Source organism: Siphateles boraxobius, unplaced genomic scaffold (assembly GCF_051911475.1).
Source record: "Siphateles boraxobius isolate OS27281-9 unplaced genomic scaffold, OSU_SipBor_1 18, whole genome shotgun sequence".
Taxonomy (NCBI): Eukaryota; Metazoa; Chordata; class Actinopteri; order Cypriniformes; family Leuciscidae; genus Siphateles; species Siphateles boraxobius.
The window spans coordinates 1,853,502-1,873,706 of NW_027508788.1; the positions used below are offsets into that span (position 1 = coordinate 1,853,502).

The window sequence follows — 20,205 nt, forward strand, 5'->3', positions numbered from 1 at the left end:
ATCTTTTTTTCCCTTGTTGTGACAGGATGGCACAGCTGGCAGATAACCTGCTGAACTTGGATGTGTTTAACCACTCTCGCACACAGGCCCAGCATACTAACGCTATGAAAGTACACCTTTTTATGCACCTTCAATACCCAGGCCTGCTGCAGTAACTACAGCAAGGGGGAGCAAGACTAAGGGTAAAAAAGGAAAATTGAGCTACAGAAATGGGAATAAAAAGAAAAATGCCCTACTGATAACATCAGCATGTTGTGTTTTGGATGCTGGTGAGCATAACAGCGCAAAACGTGGATGGAAAATTGGCTAGTGTCACTTTCTATTAGAATTACAACTTCCTTTTCTACTATAAAGCAGCTCTCCAGTGTGCTCATGTTTTTAGTCATGTCTGACCTCAACGAACTGAACAGAAGAAATTAACCAGAGAAGATTTCCACATAAAAAAAGGCGGAGCCTCAGAGCACATCTACCTATTACGGCATCGGCTTGGACCAATGGTAGTTTGAAGTTGTTCACCAGCCAGAGCGAACTTTTCCTGGAAAGTTTACCCTGGAGTTCAAACGAAGTTCCAAAGTTCGAACTCCAGAAAATGATGTCACAACAATTTGTTCTTTGATTTTGTTTAAAGCATATGGGACCTTTCAGTATTAAATGATTAATAAGGATTTAGCTGCCATCTTGGGTGTATTTCACTAAGTTTGTTGTAAATCTCCACAAATAGTCTTAGAATTTGGCAAAAATTAGTTTTCTTACAAGACAGCATAATTAAGTTGGATAAGTCTCAGAATCAGGCCTATTATGCTTCAAAATTCTCTTTCCGTATAGGCAGTTTTGTAGGTTTTGGAACAGAGCACAAGAGCGAGTTGAATACAGCCTCGATTTTGTGCGTCAGTATCCTGGATATATTACCTGGAGACCTGCTGGGTAATGCTCATGTACAGTTCCCAGGTTGTGTCCTCTTCAATCGCACCATGAGGCACCAGCAAACTCACACCTAGCAAAAGATAAGAGTAGCAAAACACACACACACACACACACACACACACACACACACACACACACACACACACACACACACACACACACACACACACACACACACACACACACACACACACACACACACACACACACACACACACACAAACAATTTATAAGATCCAACATCATGATGGAATGGGACTTGGATGCTAAACTAGAACAAACAAAGTTCCTCTTTTGGAAACACCCTTAATTTCCCAGAAGCCCTTTCAGTGGGATGAATAGTTTGATGAAAGTCTTGAATCGTGAAACAGCAGAACCTTTTTCTTGTGGGACTCGTGCATGACAACATGTCGTCTTAAAAATCAATTCAAAACCTCCCCCTTATGAAAGACTGTGTACCACACACACGAGCACACACCTTGTGAAGTGCCTGTAGAGTTGTTAGAGTCACTATTCGGCTGTAAAGGTCTTAAAAAGGCTGAGCGAGAACTTCAGCACGCTTCAACAGATGTACTAGCCTCTAACCTTCCTCACACACTTTCTGCCAGCCTGTCAAGACTCTTTACAGCATGTGACAGGATCAGAGGTGGAAAAGAGCAAGGGAGTGTAAAGAAAGAGAGAGAGAGAGAGAGAGAGAGAGAGAGAGAGAGAGAGAGAGAGAGAGAGAGAGAGAGAGAGAGAGAGAGAGAGAGAGAGAGAGAGAGAGAAAGAGAGACAGAGAGAGAGAGAGAGAGAGAGAGAGAGAGAGAGAGAGAGAGAGAGAGAGAGAGAGAGATGGACCCTAGAGACTCCTAAATCAATGCCGCCCTGCTGGTCTCTCTGTCAGTCGCCCGCTCTCTCTCCCGCTGGGTGCTGTGTGCACAGCCTCTCTAACACACAGCACAGCCATTGGATATACTGTGTGTGAGAGAGGAAGACAAGAAAGGAAAACTGGAGAGAGAATAAAGAAGAGACTGGTGCGTGTGTATACTAGCTTGTCCCTCCCTAGACTTACAAAGACTTGGCCATGAACTGGCTTCTTAGACAGGACTTGTAAACAGCCAATTATTTGTTAATCATTTTTATTTTTATGAACTACCATATAATAGTTTGGGATCAGTAAGAATAATTTTTTTGAAGAAATTAATACTTTTTATTCTTCACATTAACTATCAACAGTGATGCTAAAGACTTTTATATAGTTATACAAATGTTTTTCTATTCATCAAATAAATCCTAAAAAAAAATATCATGGTTTCCTCAAAAAACATTCATCAGCACAACCATTTTCAGCTGTGATGATAACAAGAAAATGTTTCTTGAGCAACAAATCAGCATATTAGAATGATTTCTGAAGGATCATGTGACACTGGAGACTGGAGTAATGATGCTGAAAATTCAGCTTTGCCATCACAGGAATAAATTACATTTTAAAATATATTACAACAGATGAGTTATTTTAAATTGTAAAAAAAAAAAAATCACAATATTAATACATTTTTATCAAATGCATGCAGCCTTGTTGAGCATAAGATACATTTTTACTGACCCCAAACTTCTGAATGGTATTCTATAATATTTTAACTGGACCATTATCAATTTATGGACCATGATGGAAGCAATCTTTACTCTCACAAAATGCTCTAATTTACCCCAGAACTGTAAAAAATTGAACTAAACTTTTAAAAGGTAAATATAAAATAAAAAAACAAATAAAAATTATAATTTGAATTCCTCCAATTCAAATTACAAATTACAAATTCAAATTTACAGTTTTAAACAAATAATTCAATTCAAATTCTACCTGATGATTTGAAAGCTAGTTCTAAATTTCTAATATTTTAAATAAGCATTAGATTTCCTGTGAGTGGGCTGAAACTCTGGCCTCTTGCTCATTTAACTGCAGTTGTTTGTGTTTTTTTCCTTCATGCAGTGTTTAAATCTCTCTTGCTTCTTCTTTAATCTTTCTATGATATGGATTAAACACAAGTGCAAAAACATTTACACACCTGCATTGGGCACCACCAGTCGTCCTCCGCCGTGCCCGAACACCCCACTGGTCCTGAGCAGCCGCTTGCCAGTTGTCATACTAGAGACCAGCGTTGGCTGAACAGGGGTCAGCTGATTCTTCCCCCTCCCACCCAGCGTGCCCCCTCCACCTCCTATCTCCTGCACCACGCCACGAGGAAACGTTTGGGAAGGGGCTTTTGCATGATACTCCGCCCTCTCGGACACACCAAGAGACACCATGAAGGAGCTGTGAACTTTGACCTTGAGGTCAGGAAGGGGGTCAAAGAGTGCAGGTTCAGGGATGAGCTCCTTCTCCATGGAGTCAGGGAAACAGATGGGGCTGGTGTAGGTCCGTGACATGGTCAGGTCTGGCTGCATGGACGAGTTCATTAACAGAGGGTTTCCTGGAACACAAAGTATGGTAGATTGCTTAATGACATGATGATCATTTGTTTCGACTGGATCTTTTAAGCTATTCAAATATACATTCAAATGCAATTCAAACATAGAATGACTTGAGAACACATCTTCTGATTAACATGTCAACCTGTGAAATAAAATTAATTTTGAGTCTCATTAAAAGGCTGGGAGAAAAAGAAAAAAAATCACATAGACAAAGTTGTCAATCTCTTATTTTATTATATTTAAAAACAATGTTGTGAAGCTGTATTGTTGTAAAATATGAGTAATATCAATAAAGAAAATGTCTCGGTTACGTATGTAACCCTCGTTCCCTGAGTAGGGAACGGAGACGTTACATCGTGATGACGAATGGGGTTTCACATAGAAAGCCTATCAACTTTGAGTATTACAAAACGAGCCAATGGCAAGAAAATGGCATGGGTCTGCGGAATCTGCATAGCGTAACTCCGTCCCACCTCGTGGGTAAATAAGGAAGTACACTGGCAACACGCAGTTACGTTACCTGCTGAGGAGCCAAGACTGAACTCAGACTGTACCAGCGGTACAGCGGAAGTGGCAGGGAGAAGTAACGTCTCCGTTCCCTACTCAGGAAACTCACCTGAGGAGAATATCGAACGTATCCAGTCCGAGGAGTGGAATGGCGACTAAACAATGACACAAAGCAGGTCCACCTTACTGGCCACTGGGGGCGAGTACATGAGAGGACTCTGGCTCCACTCGGAGATTGTAGAATCTTGCAAATGTGTTGGGTGTCGCCCAGCCTGCAGCTCTGCAATGTCTGTTAGTGAGGCGCCATGCGCTACAGCCCAAGAGGAAGCCACACTCCAAGTCTAGTGGGCCTTCTCACCAAGGGGGCATGGTCGAACTTGCTGCTGGTATGCCAAAGCAATGGCGTCCACTATCCAGTGAGACAGCCTTTGCTTGGAGAGAGCCTTTCCCTTCAGCTTCCCACCATAACAGACAAAGAGCTGGTCTGAGGTCCCGAAACACTGCGTTTTGTCTACGTAAGCACGGAGGGCGCGTACGGGACAGAGCAGTGCCAAGACTGGGTCTACCTCCACCAGGGGCAGTGCTTGCAGGTTCACCACCTGGTCTCGAAAGGGTGTGGTGGGAACCTTTGGCACATATCCAGGCCAGGGTCTCAGGATCACATTGAGGGTGGAGGGAGACAGCCTTTGCTCCAACCCTTCTTGCAAGAAGGAAAGCACGACACTGATCGGGCATTGTCTGGGGTCTTCTCGGCGAGAAGAGCAGCAGGTGACGAAGAGGTTCCACTTCAACGCATAGGCATGTCGAGTGGACAGTGCTTTAGCGAAAGTGATGGTAGCCACCACCAGAGGTGGTAGGGTACTCAAACCTACCTTGTCCCGTCAAGGGACCACACGTGGATGTTCCAAATATCGGGTCGAGGGTACCCCGTCTCTGAGAAAGGAGGTCCTTCCTCAGAGTAATTGGCCAGGGAGTACAAGTTCAGAGAACCAGGTCCGGGTGGGCCAATGAGGCACAACCAAAGTGACCAGCTCCTTGTCCTCTCTGATCTTGCACAGAGACTGTGCAAGAAGGCTCACTGGGGGAAACGCATACTTGCGGAGGCCCCGCGGCCAGCTGTGCACCAGTGCATCCGTGCCGAGCGTGCCCTCGGTCAGGGAATAAACAGGCTGCAATGGGAAGAGTCGTGGGAGGCAAACAGATCTACCTGTGCATAGCCAAACTGTTCCCAAATCATCTGAAGCGACTGGGGATGGAGTCTCCATTCTCCAGGAAGAGGTTGCCATGCCTGGTTGCCAAGCCCATCTCGGGACTCAATCGCAAAGCCAGTGCTGAAGCGATTTCATATTAAGCAGTCCGAGCGGGGCTGTCTTTGCGGAAGTCATATCCCCCAGAACCCTCTGAAAAAACTTCAGAGGAACCGAACTCTTGATCTGGAATTGATCAGCAGTGACTGTGCGCGCTTACTCGTAAGCTGCGCACACATGGCGACCAAGTCAATCATACCGAGAAAAGAGATCCTCTGCACGGGGTAAAGTTTGCTCTTTTCCCAGTTGACCCGAAGGCTCAAACGGGCAAGGTTTTTTTTCTGTGATTAAACGCGATTAAAACACTTTAAGTTTTACATATTTTATAATGCAATACTTTCCACCGGTAATCTCCAAATTAATTTAGAAACAACAAAGACAGTATATTTTAAATAATTTTTATGAATGAAGGTCAGTATCACTGATACTAACACAGCTACTGATGTCTCAAAGAATTTGATTTTGTCCCGAATTCTAAACATTAATTTTAGCCATTCAACATTACAGTGTAATTGAAAGCTATCAATTTTTTTAAACTTGATATATACTTAAAAAAATATAACAACTTTTAATTTAAGTGAACTTCAAACAATCCTCACATTAACCCACAATGAATGTCATATATACCTGTGCCCTTCCTGTCTAACAGGTAGGAAATTTACAGAAAGTGAATAAAGTTATCAAAAAGCATTTGCATGAATAAGACCGTGATCATATAATGTCATATAATCATATAATGTCACGCTAGCCAAAGGATGATGGAAAAAAACGATGTTGCGTTAATTGAGTTAAGTATTTTAACGCGTTAAACTGTAAAATATAAAATCACATGCATTAACGCGTTACACACACACTATATTTAGCAAGAGACACAGTATAAGGGTCCAGATGCTTTTAGTGCTTTCCAGATGGTGGGCAGCATCTACCAGCAGGGTCTCACTGGATCATGGTAACCAGCCAAACCTTGATGTGTAGCCCTTATAAACCTCTTAGCATAAAATTGAGTCAAAAACATTCCTTAAAATTATGAATTATGATTGAACCGAATGTCTTCAGTTTTCAAACTGAACTATCAAGACAAATGCAACAACAATCTTTCGATTATTTGAACCAGCTGTTACATCAGTGTGAAGTGATCCCACTTGTTTCATTATGAGCTCTGTTGAGAGCATTGACAGATCAAGAAAATGCATCACACTCACACAGACACCCCTCAATCTGTTTTATTCATCGAAAAGCAATGGCTGAACGAGAGCACTTCCCTAAGAGAGGTGGCGAAAAGAGGTGTGAGAAGGACTCATTTTCCCTTTCACAGATTGGACTGAGGCCCGGGAGGATAGACTGCAGCTTGCACTTGAAACCTCTCCTTTGGCAGATCTATTCAAAATCTAACTGTGTGTGAATTGTCATGCAAGGCTAAAGGTTCTGAGCTCCATGACAACAGTGTTCTTGCTTGATACGAGTGTCTATCAAAGTCGTTCATTGCTGTACGTGTATTGTCAGCGGTGCCAAATATCTGTCGCCTAGGCAACATGGTTATTGCAATGATATTACAACATTTTTGAGGAGTCGTAAATGCATAAGCGAATGTGTCAAGATTTTCATAGTGACAAGATCTCTGGGCAAATATTTCAGATGTATTCAAAGTGAACTGCATCAACTAGCACATTTTAATCCAGTAAATCCATCCATCCATCCATCTATCCATCCATCATTATTGCTTTTCAGAAAATCAGTCATGGCTACTGTTGTCACCTTATTAATATTCATGACCCAGACTGATATGGTTTGTAATGTATCTTCCCCCACTTTTTGGATAGTTCCTGAGCACCCTGCATCCATCTATCCTTTTTTCCATTAATCCATCCATCATTTTCGTTGATGTTTTTTTAAGCATTTGAAGGGTACACTGTGGCGTCTATCACCTCACTGTGTTTAGCTCCTCAATGAGCACTTTGAAACTTCCTGTCGAGACATCTGGTGATACGCGTCTGTGTTTGTGTGTCTGTAGTGATGGTGGTGTTTAGTGGTCCGAGGAGAGTGATAGCACTGCGAACAGGCCCTATTACTGAACAGACAAGCAAGAGAGAACTAGTGCTCTGCTCTCTGCACCCCTCCATCAACATCAATCACTTTTTCTGGGGGCGTCAGATGGGCTAAAGGAGCGTAGAAGAGCAACATGGAAAGTAAATCAACTAACACCCTCTAGCTCTGGTTCAGAGCAGAGACGCAAGGAAACAAGAAACGGAGTAAAGTGAGAGAATAATTTACAAGAAGTTTGTAGAAGGGGGAAAAAAATCATCTTTTTGGCAAGGCATCAACCTTTTTTCTTACCCAACTAAATGGAAAACAAAGGGCACAAAATAAGGTCTGAAACTCAAAACTTTCTTTTTTAGTAAATGGTCAGTGAAAGGAGGTGTTTAAAGGGATGGTTCACCCAAGATATTTTTAATAATATGGGTAACCAAACAGTTGATGGGCCCCATACACTTCCATAGTGTGGGGTGGAAAAATACTACGTAACTTAATGGGGAATTTCTTTCATACAGGTTTGGAACAACTTGAGGGTGAGTAAATGATGAAAGAATTTTCATTTTTGGGAGAACTATCCCTTTAACCATCAGAAGACATTGATTATCAACCACAGGAGGTTTAAATAACTAAATAATATACTGTATGTGCTTCTTTATGGTCTATGACCCCACCCCCCCAAAAAAAATTTAAAAAATTGTCAGGTCTAATAGTTTAAACTGCAATTTCTGTAATTTCAGAATTTTCCAGCAATGCAGTAAACAAAAGTCAATACACAAAAAATGTAAAATGAAAACAATATATTTTAAAAAAGAACACAATAAGAAAATCTTACCCCCCATTTGTTTTAAGCTATATATATATATATATATATATATATATATATATATATATACACGTGCTGTCTTTAGCGTCCTTGTTAACGCCCGAGGTGCAAATTATGGGGGGGTCTGAGCCCGCCTCCCGTGCTGGAGCGGTGCGAGTAGAACCAGAGGGGTTACATTGGTGTCGTGACCCAGATGGGAGAGAGTTTTGGGGGGGGGGGGGGGTTACTGTACTGTATATATATTTCAGAGAGAAAGAGAAAAATGGTACTGGGGTAAATAATTAACTTACTTAAAGCAACACTATGTCGTTTTTCAACCTTCATTATACATTTCCAAGACCCTTGAGATGGTACATCGACTTACAATAGGTTGAATGACACGTCTGCCGTAGCCTGACAGTGTCTGTATCGCTTTTGCTGCCACTATGTAACTTCGGGTTTCGGGTAGTAACCCGAGCACAAAAAAAACTACAAAATTCGACTGCTTTACGGCATACGTCACTTCCCCCATCACCCCAACTTCCTCAAATTCTGACGTGAGAGCCCAACTAGCGTTTGATACCCGTCTGGATGTTGTTGTCATGACCAAAGCAACAACTAAAAGGAAGAAGGCAAAGGTTTGTCAGAGGAGACTAAAAGAAGAAAAAGGGAGAGTGACAAATTAAAAGACCAGACGAGGATCACTATTGGAGGGAGAGCAAGACAGTTTGAAGACGGTGAGAGTGCGTGCGCGACCGGCTCTCTCTCTCTATGCTCGTTCTTTCAGTAACATGCATGCTGTCACAAGCGCAGCAGTCAGTCATCTATAAAGTTTATAAATGTCGTTTATAAATGTATAAATAAATCAGGGAGTCAGGGAGCTGTCTACCGTGCGAAATGTAAAAGGCTGAATAACATGGCCTGGCCATGTTACGGAATCTATCTGGTCCTCCATTTATCTTCATGAATCAAGTAATGCTAGTAGAGTAGCAAATTATCAATCTGGTAGCTAGTAACGTTAAACACTAACATGCTATTTTACGATGGTTAAAATAAATAATCTTTCAGGATAACTATCCTAATGTCAGCAGGCTGATAATCATGTTAGTTTATTTATTTTTCTGGTGAAAATATCTTGCCTCAAGCTATAATGCAAATCGATTTTCAAATTTGCAGATTCATCTATGGTAGCTTGATATTATAATATTGACGATATATGGCTATTACCTGCCACACAAACATTGAATTGAATTAGCATCCGTTATGTAAAACAGTAGACAATAGGCTAATATAATGACGCTGGCTTGTAAACGTGAGCTACGCGATCTTTTGACGTTTGAAAAAAATAAAACCCATGAAATTATATTTGTCACGGTGTGTGTATGGCAGGAAACACAAGGAGACGAGGATTTCCAGAAACAATCACTTTTACTTCTAAAAAAAACAATAAACAGATGCAGGCAGGGAATACAATCAGGTAACATAGACAACGACCGACCAAGACTAACTGAACAGAAGGATACTAAATACAGATACAAATCAAACATAACAAGGTGAGGACAGGTGACACGGATGAAGATAACGATGAACAGGCTGGTAATTGAGGGAGTGAGTACAGGTGTGGAAACAAGAGGGATTCTGGGTAGTGTAGTGAAGACCAAGACAGACAGGTGCAGACGAAGACTGTGACATTACTCCCCCCTCCCGGTAGGCGAGGACAGGGGTGGGAGGGTGGGCATCCTGGAGTCCGTGACAGGAAGGCAGACCGGGTGCAGGAGGACGGACTCCAGGATGGACCAGGCGGCCATGGCGGAGCAGGACGTGGGCGTGGCCAGGGCGGAGCAGGACGTGGGCATGGACAGGGCGGAGCAGACGAACCCTTGGGCGTCCAGGGTGGTGAGGACCCTTCGGGCGGCCATGGCGGTGAAGACCCTTCGGGCGGCCATGGCGGTGAAGACCCTTCGGGCGGCCACGGCGGTGAAGACCCTTCGGGTGGCCACGGCGGTGAGGACCCTTCGGGCGGCCATGGCGGAGACGACCCCTTGGGCGGCCATGGTTTGGGAAGACCCTTCGAGCGGCCACGGTGGGGAAGACCCTTCTGGTGGCCATGGGCCCTTGGGTGTCCACGGCAAGGGTCTATGGCCCCCCTCCAAAAAAATTAATGGGGAGAGTGACTGGGTCAGCACAATGTTCTGGGCTGGACGGAATCAGCAGAGAAGGAGTCTTTGAACTGGACGGAACCAGCGGTGAAAGGGTCTCTGAGCTGGACGGAACCAGCGGTGAAGGGGTCTCTGAAATGGACGGAACAAGCGGTGCAAAGGTCTCTGGGCTGGACGGTACCAGCGGTGAAGGGGTCTCTGGGCTGGACGGAACCAGCCGTGAAGGGGTTTCTGGGCTCAACGGAACCAGCGGTGAAGGGGTCGCTGGGCTGGACGGCGTCAGCGGTGAAAAAGTCTCTAGGCTGGACGGCGCCAGCGGTGAAAAAGTCTCTAGGCTGGACGGCATCAGCGGCGAGGGCTCTGGGCTGCACGGCGTCAGCGGCGAGGGCTCTGGGCTGCACGGCGTCAGCGGCGAGGGCTCTGGGCTGCACGGCATCAGTGGCGGGGAAGGCTCTGTGCTGGACGGGACTGGCGGTGAAGGCTCTGTGCTGGACGGGACCGGCGGTGAAGGCTCTGTGCTGGACGGGACCAGCGGTGAAGGCTCTGTGCTGGACGGGATCAGCGGTGAAGGCTCTGTGCTGGACGGGACCAGCAGTGAAGGCTGTGTGGACGACGGGACCAGCGGTGAAGGCTCTGTGGACGACGGGACCAGCGGTGAAGGCTTTGTGCTGGACGGGACCAGCGGTGAAGGCTCTGTGCTGGATGGGACCAGCAGTGAAGGCTCTGTGCTGGACGGGACCAGCGGTGAAGGCTCTGTGCTGGACGGGACCAGCGGTGAAGGCTCTGTGCTGGACGGGACCAGCGGTGAAGGCTCTGTGCTGGACGGGACCAGCGGTGAAGGCTCTGTGCTGGACGGGACCAGCGGGGAATGCTCTGTGCTGGACGGGACCAGCGGGGAATGCTCTCTGCTGGACGGGACCAGCGGTGAAGGCCTTGAGCTGGGCGGGACAAGCGGCGAAGAGTGGTTTACGTGAAGCTCTGGCTGGACGTGGCTGACGTGAAGCTCTGGCTAGACGTGGCTGACGTGAAGCTCTGGCTGGACGTGGCTGACGTGAAGCTCTGGCTGGACGTGGCTGACGTGAAGCTCTGATGGTGACATGGCGTGCCACGGGATGAAGCTGTCCAGACATCTAGAGAGGGCCTCTCTCCAATCCAGACCAGCAATGTCTGGGAGTTCCCGTGGATCTACCTCCTGGGCCCCAAGCCGGTAACAAGCCTTTATCACCTCGTCGCACAGAGAGGAAGAAGCAACTAGGGGAACGAACCCCCATGTGTATTGGAACAGATCGCGGCTCTCCATCGCCAAAGCCGTGATCTGTCCAACAAGCTCCCAGCTCATCTTGTTTGTTTGGTCGGTCGTTTTGTCACGGTGTGTGTATGGCAGGAAACACAAGGAGACGAGGATTTCCAGAAACAATCACTTTTACTTCTAAACAAAACAATAAACAGATGCAGGCAGGGAATACACTCAGGTAACTTAGACAACGACCGACCAAGACTAACTGAACAGAAGGTTAATAAATACAGATACAAATCAAACATAACAAGGTGAAGACAGGTGACACGGATGAAGATAACGATGAACAGGCTGGTAATTGAGGGAGTGAGTACATGTGTGGAAACAAGAGGGATTCTGGGTAGTGTAGTGAAGACCAAGACAGACAGGTGCAGACGAAGACTGTGACAATATTCATATGACATGCTGAAATATATGCCAATGTACCTGGGATGAAGACATTTCACACGCAACGCTGGCAGTCTGCCCGCGAGAACTCAAAACAGTATCATCTTGTCAACAAATGCACACGTGTATCCCCTGGTGTAACCATGACAGATTTTACGACAGTAGTAGAAGACAATACTGTTTCCCAACTGTAGGGGGACCCCGAGAGCAAAAACCGCAAAAACGACATAGTGTTGCTTTAACAAAAACAAAAACAAATACTTCTTTAACATTTTAATAGAGTTTGCAGGTTAAACAGTTCAAGCTGAATTAACTGTAGGAAATTGTGGAGAAAATAAAAAGAAGAGAGTATGAAAGTTTTTTCTTAGTTCTACCTTGCAAACACTGTAATTATGTCATGAGTCATATATAAAGTTGAATTTTCGCTCACCTTGCCTGGCACTTTTGAAGCTGAAAGACTGAAATCCTCCGGTCAGCGCAGACGAGTCGATGACATCAACACCATACTCGCTCTGATTCCGCCTGTACAGCATTACAGCGATGACCAACACGACGACGGTAACTACGCCCGCAGCCAGACCAGAGTAGAGCGCAACATCGTTGTTGCTCTCCATATCAGCTAGAAGAAGGGAAATTATTATGAAGAGAAATACAAAATGACAAAACAATGACACTGATTCTGTAAGAATTATTATATAAAAGATATTTGTTTATTTGCTCAAATTTCCATCAAATAGCTCAGGGACTTCATTTTGATGTACACAGATGGGACAAAGCCACAAAGCGCAGCAAATAAATTACATAACCATAAAACACTTTCATCACAGAAGTCTCTCTTTCTCTCTCAGTCTTTCTAACGCTCCCACTTTCCCAGACACCTCCAGCACTAATGAAAGTTCTCTAGCGATTGGCGATTACAATCAGCCGTCAACCACACACCTGACTCTCAACACGAACACACCCAGAGAATGTGGCAAAGCAAAAACCGCAAACCTTCTACAGGGATTTTGTGACAACGCGGCTCATTATATTATCTCATCTGTAGTGATTAGGCCCTATCTGCTGACTCCTTTGTGCTAACAATTCAACCAGGACTCTATGAACAACAGACAGAACAAAGAAAAGCTAGCATGTCATTCCTAAGAATTTAAAAGCCTCCAGACGGGGTAGGGAACATCAGACAAAGCCTGCGGCTATGAAAACATTAGCCAGAAACATGTGGAGCTGCACTAACAGCAAACAGAGCAGGTTAATTGGGAGCTCTGGAAAAGTTTGGCAGGCTAATGAATCTCTTTTGCACTTGTGTTTGTGTATTTGCTCACTTTTGCTGCCTTTTCTTTTTCTTTTCCCTCTCCTTTACTTTGTAACCCCCTCATTCTCTTTCTCTGGTAATCTGGAGTTTTCTTCCCTTCACTGAAACAGGAAGTGTGGGTGGAGCATACTAACCAAATCAGCATATTAGAATAATTTGTGAAGGATCATGCGACATTGAAGACTGGAGTAATGATGCTGAAAATTCAGCTTTGTCATCACAGGAATAAATTACATCTCATTAATTTATTCAAATAGAAAATAGTTACTGTCAATTGCAATAAAAGCAGTCTTTCAAAAACATTTAAAATAAATTGTACCAACAACAAACTTTTAAATGGTATAGGTCAAGTAACAGGTTAAGTTTACTGAGTTTTGTAATCGGGATGGGGACACTGACATTCCTCAAGAGAAAACCTGTCAAAGATGTTTAATCTTCGTGGTGTGCGTCATTGTCGAGTTAATGTGGCACCGTTTCAGTCATTGAGTCAGCACTCTGAAAGCTGTCTTTAAAATGCCATAGACTTAACTGGTTTTCCAGGTTGTTTCAAATGGCGTACTGGATGATTCATTGGAAACCTAATTGACAGGGCATCAACCCAATGTTGAACAATGTCAATGTGGAAATTAGCTTATTGTACAGGTTGCAATAAGGTTTTTTGTCGAGGTTGACTCAGAATGATGATATAAGTAAAAGGGGTTAATTATACAGGCACGATGAACAAAACAACAATATTAAGATGGATGATTGTGATGCAATGTGGCGTTATTACATCATGCCTCATATGCCTGTGAGCATATTCAAAAGTAATGCAATGCATGTAATGAATTTAAGAGACTAAAGTTTTAAAAAACCAAAGCAAAAAAGAAAAGAAACACAGATGAAAGGTTAAGTGACAGCGACTCACCTTGTGGGACCTTCACATCATGGAGCAGCTTCCTGTCTGCAGAAACAGACACATAACATGCTATGAGACGCACAAATGCTGCAATTTTCAGATGCTCATGCACACACAGGCATGTTTGTAAGTTGCACGAATCGGTTGGAGATATAAAAAAAAGCCCATTTGCTGTGACTTTGCGTGAGCTGATCAAAGTTGCGCCACTGCAGAAAGCGAGAAGAAACCTCTGAAATCCTCCTAGCTCTTATAAAAGACGAATTTCAAGAATTATGTAGGAGGTAAAGAATAGACGACACTGAATCAAACTGTCTAAAAACAGATTTACATACATGCATGATGGTCAATGACAGGCATGTAATCTGGAATCACTGTCCAATCTTTTACACAAAATTGCCACGTTCACACAGAAAGAAGGTTACGGATGCATTAGTGTGCGCGGTTGTGTGTGTCCGTATTAGGTGTAGGAAATTGGTCGCTGATAGGGATGTCTATCACCGTTGGGTTTTAGACTCATCTGCAGAGGATGGCGAGGTGTACACCCTCCTCCCTCGGGGGATGGAGGCAGGAAAGATTGATTAAAGAACTGTCAGGATGATGAGCGAGGAGGATTAAAACAGAAGATTTCTGCCTCTCCCAAGGAATTACAAAACGGCCTGTCAAGTGCTGCTCGTCTGAGGGTTTGACTGACTGGTTTCATTCAGGCGCTGACAGCCTTCTACAGAGCACTTGTCTTCACTGATCTAAACAAAAGTGAGATGATTTTTTTTACTGCTCTATATCTGTGTTGCACTGAGGAAGTTGGATGAGCTGTATAACAGATCAGGAGCATATTGAGCCTCTTTAAACATTTTACAACCACACACAGCGTCATGTAATGTATAAAGCATCACGTCCACATCCACATGTCTTTTCATTAATACTTCATGTCAAAAAAAAAAAAAAAATGTAGTGTAGGTCTGGTGGTGATGATGATGATGATGATGATGATGATGGTAATCTATCAATCTATCTATCTATCTATCTATCTATCTATCTATCTATCTATCTATCTATCTATCTATCTATCTATCTATCTATCATTATCGTTAACTAAAACTAAAATAAAGCTGAAATAAAATAAAATATGAATTATATAAAATTACAATTAATAATATGAACATTAGAAATGTTGCCTTGGCAATAAGCTGAAATAAGAAATAATAATATAATAATGAAAATAATAACTGGGAATAAATAAAAACTAAAACTAACTAAAGCTGAAATTAAAAATAAATAAATCTAAATAGCAATAAAAAAATACAATAAAATAATAAAATGACAAAAGAAAATAACGAAATGACTAAAAATGCAAACTACAAAATATAATAAGTTAATATATATATATATAAATATATATATATATATATATATATATATATATATATATATATATACAGGTCCTTCTCAAAAAATTAGCATATTGTGATAAAGTTCATTATTTTCCATAATGTAATGATAAAAATTAAACTTATTTAAAATAAACCAACTGAAATATTTCAGGTCTTTTATTGTTATAATACTGATGATTTTGGCATACAGCTCAAAAAATTTGCATATTTCATCCGACCAATAAAAGAAGTGTTTTTAATACAAAAAAAGTCAACCTTCAAATAATTATGTTCAGTTATGCACTCAATACTTGGTCGGGAATCCTTTTGCAGAAATGACTGCTTCAATGCGGCGTGGCATGGAGGCAATCAGCCTGTGGCACTGCTGAGGTGTTATGGAGGCCCAGGATGCTTCGATAGCGGCCTTAAGCTCATCCAGAGTGTTGGGTCTTGCGTCTCTCAACTTTCTCTTCACAATATCCCACAGATTCTCTATGGGTTCAGGTCAGGAGAGTTGGCAGGCCAATTGAGCACAGTAATACCATGGTTAGTAAACCATTTACCAGTGGTTTTGGCACTGTGAGCAGGTGCCAGGGCGTGCTGAAAAGTGAAATCTTCATCTCCATAAAGCTTTTCAGCAGATGGAAGCATAAAGTGCTACGAAATCTCCTGATAGCTAGCTGCATTGACCCTGCCCTTGATAAAACACAGTGGACCAACACCAGCAGCTGACATGGCACCCCAGACCATCACTGACTGTGGGTACTTGACACTGGACTTCAGGCATTTTGGCATTTCCTTCTCCCCAGTCTCCCTCCAGACTCTGGCACCTTGATTTCCGAATGACATGCAAAATTTGCTTTCATCCGAAAAAAGTACTTTGGACCACTGAGCAACAGTCCAGTGCTGCTTCTCTGTAGCCCAGGTCAGGCGCTTCTGCCGCGGTTTCTGGTTCAAAAGTGGCTTGACCTGGGGAATGCGGCACCTGTAGCCCATTTCCTGCACACGCCTGTGCACGGGGGCTCTGGATGTTTCTACTCCAGACTCAGTCCACCGCTTCCGCAGCTCTCCCATGGTCTGGAATCGGTCCTTCTACACAATCTTCCTCAGGGTCCGGTCACCTCTTCTCGTTGTGCAGCGTTTTTTGCCACACTTTTTCCTTCCCACAAACTTCCCACTGAGGTGCCTTGATACAGCACTCTTACCCCTTTTCCACCAAAGCGTTTTGAGAGCCGGTTCGGAGCCGGTGCCTGCGCGCGAACCAGTTCTTTGTGTTTCGACAGCCAAAGAACCGGTTCTCGGCCAGGAAAACTGGTTCCAAAGCGGCACCAACTCTTTGCTGGACTAGAACCAGAGAACCGTTCTTTTACCACGTCATGCTTACGTCGGGGGCTGGGGGCGGGTTTAGATGTGTCCTAAACATCTTTTCTGACCGCAAAGCCAGGAGAAACATTTGCAGAAACACGATGTAGTCCGCCATTGTAATTGTTATGTTTGAAGTTGGCGCAAGCGTTTCTAGCTTTTTAAAAAAAAAAATTATTGAAAACATTATGTAAGCAAAGAAGAAAACAGTCACAAAATAGAACAAATAAACGGAGAGAAAAAAAAGACAAGACAGTGTATCAGAAAAGATTACATATCAAAGGAAAAGATTAAAAGACTTACATATTTCAATTGTTTTTAAAGCCTTCTTGGTTCACGAGTTAGAGATAATCCCAAAGTAATGTTGTACTTGCAAGCGTTTCTAGCTGAGACGTAAAGCGACGTACACAGTGACGTAACGACGTCGTTCGCTGGGCGCTCTAGAAGTGGAAAAACAAACAGGTTCTGAGGAGGTTCGCAAGTTGAACCAACTCCGAACCAACTTTGAACCAGCACCAGTTCCGAACCCGTTCTTTTTTGGTGGAAAAGGGGTATCTGAGAACAACCTATTTGTTCAGAAATTTCTTTCTGTGTCTTACCCTCTTGCTTGAGGGAGTCAATGATGGCCTTGTGGACAGCAGTCAGGTCGGCAGTCTTACCCATGATTGCGGTTTTGAGTAATGAAACAGGCTGGGAGTTTTTAAAAGCCTCAGGAATCTTTTGCAGGTGTTTAGAGTTAATTAGTTGATTCAGATGATTAGGTTAATAGCTCGTTTAGAGACCCTTTTCATGATATGCTAATTTTTTGAGAAAGGAATTTTGGGTTTTCATGAGCTGTATGCCAAAATCATCAGTATTAAAACAATAAAAGACCTGAAATATTTCAGTTGGTGTGCAATCAATCTAAAATATATGAAAGTTTAATTTTTATCATTACATTATGGAAAATAATGAACTTTATCACAATATGCAAATTTTTTTAGAAGGACCTGTATATATATATATATATATATATATATATATATATATATATATATATATGTATGTATGTACTGTATATTGTTTTACTTATTGGATTTCATTATTGAATATTGAAAATTAATAATTTGAATTCTACTCTCTTTAATTCGAATTAAATGTTTTGCTACTTCAATTAAATTGTCAAATTACATTTAAGATTTAAGAAGCATTTTCAATTCAGTTCTGAATGGGGCACAACTTGGTGATGATAGCAGCGATGAAAATGATGGAGATGATAGTAATGATGATGATGATGATGAGAGCAACAATGATGGCACCGATTCCCCACCTTGAATGCAGAGGTCTCCGGTGCAGTTGTCCGTGTCCAGGGCAGCTCCATCACACAGCCTGCCATCATGTTTTGGCTCCGGATCTGTACACTCTCTAGTGCGTTGCCTCTCACATTCAGAACTACACACAGACCACATAGTCCACTCGGCCCAGCCACCGTCCACTGTCACACACACACACAAAGATACACATTTTCATAAGAGTACAAAAAAGAGTTTGCAATTAAAAAAACAGTAATTCATCCTTCCTCTCAGAAAAAACTTATGTATCTGATTCAAACTTTCTCTCAGAATGGTCACTCATTGTGTTTCCTTTTTCTGCAGGTGGTGTTCCTATTTTTCCAGGATTCAAAGTTTGTCTCTGACAAAAGCAAAAGACAATTTACTTTTGTCTTGTTCCATCAGTCTTTCCCCTTTACCCTAAAGACTCCATGGGCTGCTGGTGTTTCCTCTTCAGCTAATCTAAATGCAAATGCTGTGCTTGTGTGTCTGTTGAGTGGGGTACAGGGATTGAGCTGGGCTGGAGAGCGGGATTATGTTTTTCTGTGGCAGAGCGACTGGTGCCCTCCTCAGATAACTTTTCCCTTTTCCCCCAACATGACTAGTGTTTCCCATGTGATTGGTGCTTCCAATGAAACCATAAATTTTGTCAGCGCAAGAGCTCTTGAGGACCCGACGACTGATAGCTCTTCTTCTGCGCCTCTCTTTCACTCCATCAGGTTTCTCTTTTCTTCCCCTCTGTCTTTCTCCTTTCATATGTCTTTCTTGTTATCCTAAACTTCGACTTATGGAATTTCGGAATCCAGATTTTCTCTTAGCGCCATATCTCTGTCACATTCACATGCTCTCTTTCAACTGTCTGTCTTTATGAATTTCTTTCATCCCCATTTATCTGTCTCGCTCCATTTCTCTTGTTCGCTACGAGAAGAGCGGGATTTCGCTTTAGACAGCAAACAGGCACCACATTAACAGAACGTAGACACATTTCAAATGTAAAACTTGAGAGGCTTCCGTCACTGAGGTCAATTCGAACACAGCATATACTGTCAAGTTCCTACTTTATATGCAGCCTCCCAGACAGATGGATTAGCTATCAATTTGTTCAGAAAGCATGTTTAATTAACAAGCCTTAGCAGTGAGACATATTCACGTCACCTGACTGACCAGCATTGAACTTGATTGAACTGAATCTTCTGGCAAAATGCACTTCTGGATTTGAAGCCAAAAGTTAAAATAACTGATAGCTTTCAATTACACTGTAAAGTTGAATTGCTATAATTAACGTTTAAAAATAATCAATTTCATTGAGACATCAGTAGCAGTGTTAGTCTCAGTGATAGATACTGGCCTTCATTCATAAAAGTCATTAAAAAAGAATTTAAAATATACTGTCTTTATGTTGTTTTCTAAAAGTAATGCCACATTTATCAGTAAGCAAGTTCAGTAACAATTCAGCAAGCGAGTGAATCGGCAGACGGATTCAAATCAGTAACAAAAGAACAGCTCATAAGGCTAATAAGATTTGTTCAATCTTATGTAGTAATTGAGGGCAACTTGTTTTTGAGATACCTTGGTCTTCCTCTCTCATCATATTCTCATTGGCTACATGTTCTGCGTCTCTAACCTGGGCAGGGAGAGTTGCAGGTGCTCTTTTGAACAGACATTCCCTCACAGAAAGCCCCTCCATTAAGCGGAGCGGGGTTAGTGCAGGTCCGTGTTCGCTTCTGAACTCCTCTTCCACAGCGGACGTTACACTCAGACCAGTCCGTCCAGGATGACCAGCCTCCATTCACTGACAAAGAGAGAAATAAGATTAATTAGCATTATTCATATTGTTTATTGCATTATTTGAAAGGAGTTTCAAACCCACACCACCACCGTGTGCATGAGCATCCCTGTTGGAAGGCAGTTTGCATTGTTTATCCGCACTGCGTGGTTCATTTGGAGAGTTTCACTTCTCATACAACTTGCAACTAAATAGAACAAACTGGAACCAAAATGAAGAATTACTGCACAAGGTAGTTTGGCATGCAGATGCAAAGGACCTTAACATTTCTAAATGAAGTTAAAAAAAAAGAAATT

General features: G+C 42.7%; 1 protein-coding gene across 2 annotated transcripts in view; it reads right to left on the reverse strand.

The window, feature by feature from the left end:
• Positions 1-20,205, reverse strand: part of unc5da (unc-5 netrin receptor Da) — a 258,001-nt gene that overhangs the window by 20,784 nt on the left and 217,012 nt on the right. For both annotated transcript variants that reach the window (XM_077232809.1, XM_077232810.1), the window contains exons 6-11: positions 19,748-19,915; positions 18,123-18,287; positions 14,091-14,126; positions 12,302-12,490; positions 2,973-3,377; positions 910-994 (exon numbers count right to left, since the gene is read on the reverse strand). In XM_077232809.1, the coding sequence (XP_077088924.1) occupies positions 910-994; positions 2,973-3,377; positions 12,302-12,490; positions 14,091-14,126; positions 18,123-18,287; positions 19,748-19,915 (1,048 nt within the window). The remainder of the gene's footprint in view (positions 1-909; positions 995-2,972; positions 3,378-12,301; positions 12,491-14,090; positions 14,127-18,122; positions 18,288-19,747; positions 19,916-20,205) is intronic.